Source organism: Octodon degus, unplaced genomic scaffold (assembly GCF_000260255.1).
Source record: "Octodon degus isolate 3935 unplaced genomic scaffold, OctDeg1.0 scaffold00272, whole genome shotgun sequence".
Classification (NCBI taxonomy): Eukaryota; Metazoa; Chordata; class Mammalia; order Rodentia; family Octodontidae; genus Octodon; species Octodon degus.
This window is the reverse complement of record NW_004524848.1, coordinates 1,367,276-1,374,864: the sequence shown is the minus strand read 5'-3', so window position 1 is coordinate 1,374,864 and position 7,589 is coordinate 1,367,276. Positions and strand designations below refer to the sequence as shown.

The following is a 7,589-nucleotide window of genomic DNA, read 5'->3' as shown; positions in this document are numbered from 1 at the left end:
CTCATTTATTTCTCAAAAAAATAAAATAAAATAAAAAAATGGCGGAGTTTGCTATATTTCTGTTCTATTTTCAGTATTTCTTCACTGGCTTGTTCATTAAGTCTGTCTATTTCATGTTGTACTTCATCGATGTGTTCAATTGCTGCTTGTTGCTCTTTTTTCTGAGGTCTCATGGGCCCCGTCGTGGTTGGAGTTGAGCTCCTTTTTACCGACTTCAGCCGCCGGCGCCGACGTGGTGCTGCTCCGCGGTCGGGGAAGCGGGAGGGGGAGAGAAGGGAAGGCGAAGGGAAGGCGAAGGGGGCGGGCGGGCGGCTTCCCTCAGGCCGCACGCGCGGGCGCCCGCTCCCTCGGCCGCCTCCTCCCGCGCAGCTCGCTCGCCCTCCCCTCGCGCTCGCGCTCGCTCAGCCCTGGAGGCCAGACCTTCAGGGAGGGGCGGGGGCGGCGTGCAGGCTGGCCGGGGCTCCTGCTCGCGGAGGGGAGGCGGCGGCCGCAGCGAGCGGGCAGGGGTTCAGCTCCCTCACTCGCGCTCCGCGCTCCAGCTCGCTGCTCTCTCCCCGAGCCGCCGCCGCCTCATGAAATTGCTTCTTTAACCAGTTTGTATTTCATCTTTAAGTCCTTATAAAGTTATATTCTTCACAATCATTAGTTAAATCTTTCGATTATAGATTTTAGTTATTAAACCTGAATTAAGCTAAACAACAACTAATGAAATATTTGTATCATATATTTATATTATGTATATTAAACTGATGCCACTTGATAGCCTTAGGAACCCAACTGGACTTCTGATATACAGTACGTGTATCTCTAATTCCTAATGCTGGGAAATTTTCTCTGTGTCTATTACAAAGATAAAGTGACCATATTTAGCAATCAAAAATTATTTAAATTACGTGTAAAACTTCACACCAAATGGCCTTGTATATTTATATTTTGTGTGTATCCTTTCAGAAAGCCATCACTTAGGAAAAGAGTTGATAATGATTGCTGGAGGGAATCAAAGCATTTTGCTCTGGATGAATAAAGAGGTAAAAATAAATCTCTACATGTTCTGTAACTTGGTACTTGAAACAAAATAAAAGATTCTAAAATCCAGATTTGCTAAACTACAAAATTATCAGGTTACTAGGTTGATTTTTTCGGGAAAAGCTAGACATTATAAATTCCTTATTGTCTAAGTTACATTATTTTAACCTACAAAAAACAGATTTTCCTGTTGAGTGTTTTATCAGTGTGATTTCCTTACCTACCTTTTGAAGACTTCTGGCCAAAAATAGTATCGTTCAGTATCCTAGTGAGTTAATAGGTTGACAGATTTATACAGCAATAATCAGTCTTCAGCTTCTTTGGCCTACTTCACTGAGGGAAATTAGGTTCTCTTCTTTACCCTTTTAGAGTCTTGCCCTCAGGACTATCTGTTGTTCAGTTTTATCTGATTGTACTTCTATAAAGTACCAAGTGAGACTCTCAGAGTTACTTGCTTTGTGTTAACCCCAGGCTATATTACCCATATTTAAAGATCATCCAGAGATAGTGGCACATGCCTATAATCCAAGAACTTGAGGCTGAGGCACAATCAGTTAAGCTCAAGAGATGAATATCAGTCTGGACATTATTGACCTTATCTGAAAAGAGACCAAAAAAAAAAAAAAGTATTATCCTCTGATTTTAGAATGTGCTAAAACTTAAGTGTCCATATTTCACATGTTGAAATGTTTGTATTTTACTTTTTTTTTAAATTTTTTTTACATTTATTTATTTATTATGTGTGTGTGTGTGTGTGTGTGTGTGTGTGTGTGTGGCCAGCTCAGCCCACCAGGGGGCGGGGCGGGCTGGCATGTGGTGCTGGGGGATTGAACCATGGTCCCTGTGGTTTGCTAAGCTTGTTCCAAGTAGGTGCTTTAGACCACTGAGCCATCTCACCAGCCCCGTATTTTACTTTTTTGTTTGCTTACAGAACTCCTACGTTAATCTGAGGAGGAAAATTCTTACACTGAATGAAGGGACTGTAAAGAGATGGATTGATGATGTGGGAACTAAACAGTGGCAAAATACCAAAAGGTATGTACATGCTATGTGTCTGATCATGCTTTTCTTTAAAGCAGCATTTCCCAAACTGGTTCTGCACAATACAGAGAGGTGAGATTCTCTGATCTTCTAGCATATTAGTTGGGGTTTTCCAGACTGAACCAATAGGCTTTTTATCTGTAGCTGTCCACCTGTTGAAAGAGACTGTATCTTAAGAAATCAGCTCATGTAATTGTGGAGTTGGCAAGTCAAAGTCTAAAATGTGGGTCCACAGGATAGAAACCTAGGAAAGAGCTGAAGTTATAGCCTGAGTCCAGAGGAATGCCTTTTTCTTGAGTAGCACATTCTTTCAAGGCCCTCAACTGACTGGATGATGCTTTGCTCTACACATTGAGAGATAATATGTTTGTCTCAGTTATTCTCTCATTGTTGGCACAAAATATCCGACATCCAAAATTAAGGAAGGAGAGTTTTATTTATCTCAGTAGAGGTTTTGGTCCATATTCAGCTGGCTCCAAGACAGAGTCACACAAGGCACAGGGTGGCCAGCCATTCCAGTCTGTGGAAAACAGCTAAGAGCAAAGGGAAGAGCCATGGCTGCAGCAGCTAGCTAGCCTCTTTGTCCTCCTTATATTTTTATGCAGATTATCTACCTCAGGGCAAGTGTAGCACTCACTTCCATAATCCCAGTTTTGGGTCATGAATTAATTACAAAGTTTAGAAACTTGCCCCAGCAGCTACAAGGGAATTTAGGGAGACAACTAGACACAGGCCTTAAGAGTGGTTTATATAAGGCTGTTGATTTAAATATTAATCATACCTTTAAAATATCTTTACTGAAACACTTGAAATAATGGTTTAGATATGAGTACCATAGTACTACCATAACCATAGTTGACACCTAAAATTAATCATCATAGCTCATCTGTAAGCTACATGAGCACAACTTTCTATGCTGTAGGATTCCCAGGTCTTGAGTGTGTTTCCATATACTGTGATTCTAAGCAGGAAACATTCTTTGGCATTTCCCATCTCCCTTTCACCTTGGAACTACCATTTTGTGCAACCCAGGGTTGCAATGAACAGAGTATTCCACTTAGAATCTATGGTCTATAGATTGTGCTTCCTCTATGAAGGATCTTTCTGGTAGAAATTTTAGCTCTGGCTTTCTTATTCTAGAAAATATTTATACAAAATAGTTATTCTGTAATATGCAGAGTAGAAATGATGAAGTATTTGTGCAATTACAAGATTTCTTTAAGTTATATATGTTCCTGACACTTCAGTAGAGTGGCACAGTAGTCATCAGTAGAGCTGGCAAGATTTGGTAGGATAGGAATATTTTATTTGTCCTGCAAAGTTCTGACCCCACATCAGGCCTTTTGCTCTTTGTCTGAGGCTTCAGTTTGTACCTTTCTATTTCCATGTTTGCCACTGACATTTGTGATTGAGGAAACAGCATGCTTAGATGCCAAGGTAATAGACAAACACTAGATGAGGGATAAATTGGGAAGAAAATTATGGTTTTATTTATCATGACTTATTCTATAAGAGACATTTGTATAATTTGGTTTAACTCACTGTCTTGTTCCTAATGTAGAGAAATCCAAGAAATTTTTTCATCTCCTGCTTGTCTGACTAGAAGTTTCTTAGTGGAAAGGTAATAAATAAAGTAACTTTCATTTACATATAATTAATATATAAACTATTGTAAAAGCAAATAGAGAATGGCTCAAGGAATGAAAACTTATGTGTTTATCTCTTTATAAATTACTTCCCTTTTTTCAACAAATAGTAATACCTACTTGCCTTATAAAATGCCAGAAATGTATAGAGACAGGTATTTGGCTGAGTGGTAAATTACTTATATAGCATGTGCCAGGCTCATGACACATATACACAAAAGATACCCACAAAAAAGTGAAAAGTATCTGTTATCCATCACTAACAGTAATACCAATTCAATTTGCAAGTAATAGGAGTATATTCCAAAGTATTGTGAAGCTAATACAGGATGATGGCAAATTCAAGGTAATTTTAAAAGACTTCATGTCAAATTTTATATAATTAAGAGGGCTGGAGATGTAACTCAGTGGCAGACAACTTGCATAGGTTATTCCAGGTCCCAGGTTCAATCTTCACTAGTGGAAAACATTAACAATAAACATAATACCAACCAGGCATTGAGACATAAAGAGAAAGTAAAGATTTTCTCAAAAAGAGAAAAAAAACCTAGTAGTTAGAAACATGTAAATATACATACAAACACACAAGAGATTATATTGCTTTATATGTTTTAGAGTATTGGAAATCAAACTCACAACCTTGCACTTGCCCAACAGGTGCGGTACCACTGAACTATATCCCCAGCTATATGTTGTTTTGTTCTTAATATTTTTGACTTTTTCATTTTGTTCAGATTCCCATTATTTAGTATATTCTTTAACATGTGAATGGCTGTATTATGTTCCATGGGGAGGTTATAGCTTAATATATATAACCATTTTCCTATGGATAGGTAATAAGGATCTCTTTTAAATTGTAATTATTTACTTATTTTTTATTTATTTTTGTATTTTTTAGGGAAGGATCTACAGGGTGTTCAGGGTCTCACTACTAGATCAGATTCATAGTGATTCTCCTGTTTGCAGCCCCCCAAGTGCTGAGATTACAGGTGTGCACTACCAGGCCCAGTCTCAATGGCCCTCTTAGCACACCCTGGGGGTGGGGCCATCACGGCAGGCCCCCAGCCCCTGTGCCTGCTTGCAGGCACTTTAATCCTCTGAGCTATTTGGCCGGCCCTGTAATTATTGATTTTTGTGGTGCTAGGGATCAAATCCTCTACCTCATGCTTGCAAAGCATGTCCTCTATCACTGAGCTATACCCCTTCCCCTAGTGAATTTTTAAATTACTAAGAATTACTTTATACTTTTTCCCTAAATATTTATTTGATATTTATTTTAAGGTAATTTGAAACGCTAATTTTAGACACTATATGTTCACAGAATGTGTCTATTTTCAGGCAGTAAATCTGTTCAGATCAGCAAAAAAATCTTGTAAAACACACTTTCCAGTAATAATGCTCTTATTAGAATACAAGAATTTGCTCCCTTTCTTTTGGTCCCTACTTTTAGTTCATGCAACTTGAAGAAATGGTCATATTTCTTCAGAATTAGGGATAACTTCTTAATTGCTAGCTCAAAACATGCTAAGCTGGTATTTCACTGCAAGCTGACACACCCAGGGAAATATAACTTCAGCAAAGGCCATTACCCAGTTTTTCCCCTTACATGCAACAAGCCATAAAGAGGTTTTAGGAAAGGCAGAAAAATTAGAAATTAACTTTTAACTACCAGAGACTGGTAAGTAAAACTGTAAAAAAGATGAATAAGTAAATTCATGGGCATAACCCTTATCTTCTACTAGCTCGAACACTCCCATACCACTATTGGTAACATCTCTAGATTATCACCCTAGTCCAGAAATCCATGTGTTCTACTATTTCTTTACAAATTTATTGGGTTGTTTTGGTTTTGATATTTGTTTAAAATGTATAAAAGTATTATGCATTGGTCATTTCTTTAGACGTCACTTTCTTATAAAAATCTCCATGTAAGGGAAAAGGAAAAAAAACATATGGGTACACAAGATAGTTCAGAGAGTTGCATAGTTAATTTCTCTTAGTTCTTTAGAAAGAAAGTTTAGTGCCAATATTGTATGGACAAGATATCATGCCTATGTCTTCTACTCTGAATATCTCCTAGGAAGACTATATGCAATGTGTTCACTATTGTAACTGTCTAATCTGTTTTGAAACTTGGTTTCATTGTTATGTTTATCTTTTTTTTTCCTTAAAAAAGAAAAATTCTCTGACACAGAAAATAAAACATAAAATGAGTAAAAATATAAACACAATGAGTAAAGTAAGGTAAGAAGGGTGGTATCAGAGATTACTGAAGTAAAACATGGTCTGAAACTGTCCTTAGAAACTTATTACACTTAGAAAGTATACCATTTATGGGCAAGGAAAAACACCACTAATTTTGTCATGCCATGAAATAATTACAAAATCTGTACAATATATAGTCACATTGTATTTTAATTTATAATCTTGAAATAATTTAACATTAAAGAGTTCATGGGGGCCAGGGAGATGGCTCAGTAGAATACGTGTTTGCCTGGCAAGCACAAGGGCCTGAGTTCAATCCCTGGTTCTGGAAAAAAAAATAAAAATAAAAATAAAGAGTTCACAAAAGAAACTCGTCATGTACAAGTAATTTCAGTAAAACTTCCATATTTTTCTCTTGCTTATATTTTATATGTGGTAAGCTAAAACAATGATAACACATCAAATTGTAAAATATCTTTTTCTGTTTCTGTGGCCTTTCACCAATTCTTGTATTTCAAGAGGAACTGGAGAAACAATTTCAATTGATGTGGATTTACAGATGGCAAGAGAGACCTTCAAGAAGTTAACAGAAAAGGAACAGATTTCTTCCGTGGTAATAACCAATACTTCAGAAGTAAAACAATAGCATCTTTTATTTTTACAGAAACAAACATGAGTGCAGTTGTGTATTTTGAAAACCTAGTGGTAAGGGCCAGTGAGACAGCTCAGTGGACTAAAGTGTCTGCCAGCCCCATCCACAGGGTGGGCTGAGTGGGCCACAGAGTCCAGGCGCGGTGATGAATGCCTTTAATTGCAGTGCCAGGGAGGCTGAAAACAGGAGGATCACTGTGAGTCAGAGCTGCATAGTGAGACCCTGTAACAACCAAATATGTTAAGAAAAGAAAAGAAAATCTAGTAGTAGAGTACTGTGATTAGGGATAAAATGGGGCCTGGTGTTCACTATGAAATCACTGGGTTGCAGACACTATGGTAAGTGCTGGCATTATTTTCTTACTAAATATACAATGGATACAGTATTTTTATCTTCAGTCCTAGAAAAGCAGTCCTGGGGAGGTAAATAGGCTCTAGCACAATGCATGAAAAATGTACACTGTCTTAGATCAGGGGATTGCTACTTCAAATGTATTCAAGATGAATCTCTGCTACTGATTCATTCTGTCTCATCTTTGAGTCAATTTAATTTATATACAATTCAGGTTTCCTTTAGGGAGATAAATTTATAAAGAAAGATTCTGGGTTATGCAGGAAGCAGAACATTTCCTCTACTTGTTTATGTGTTAAATGGGAAGGGAGTTGAATTAACAATAGATGAATAACCAGGATTTCTTAGTGCTGAGACTGTTGTAGCAGAGTACCATAGTCTGGTGTTTTATAATCAGTGGAAATTAGGCTGGGGCAGGGTGCATGCTTCAGGTGAGTAATATTACTTATTTTTCACAATTCTGGAGGCTGGGAAGTTCAAGATGAAGGTGCCAGCACAGCTGGTGTCCAATGAGGGCCTACTTTCTCATACTCATTACTGTATTTTTACTTTACCACATAGAAAATAGGTAAGTAGTTTCTCTTGAAGCTCCTTCATAAGTGTACTACTAGTAATTTTGTTCATGAAGCCTTTGCCCCTGGGAGCTAATTTCCCAAAGTTCTTTTTTT

General features: G+C 37.7%; 1 protein-coding gene and 1 pseudogene across 1 annotated transcript in view; one reads left to right on the top strand and one right to left on the bottom strand.

The window, feature by feature from the left end:
• The window catches only part of LOC105741041, a 2,956-nt pseudogene extending 2,382 nt beyond the window's left edge, over window positions 1–574 (bottom strand).
• LOC101571594 (E3 ISG15--protein ligase HERC5-like) overlaps window positions 1–7,589 on the top strand; it is a 68,554-nt gene that overhangs the window by 24,151 nt on the left and 36,814 nt on the right. Inside the window, exons 9-12 of the mRNA XM_023706839.1 lie at window positions 952–1,028; window positions 1,958–2,061; window positions 3,629–3,688; window positions 6,438–6,531. Coding sequence (XP_023562607.1) covers window positions 952–1,028; window positions 1,958–2,061; window positions 3,629–3,688; window positions 6,438–6,531 — 335 coding nt within the window. The remainder of the gene's footprint in view (window positions 1–951; window positions 1,029–1,957; window positions 2,062–3,628; window positions 3,689–6,437; window positions 6,532–7,589) is intronic.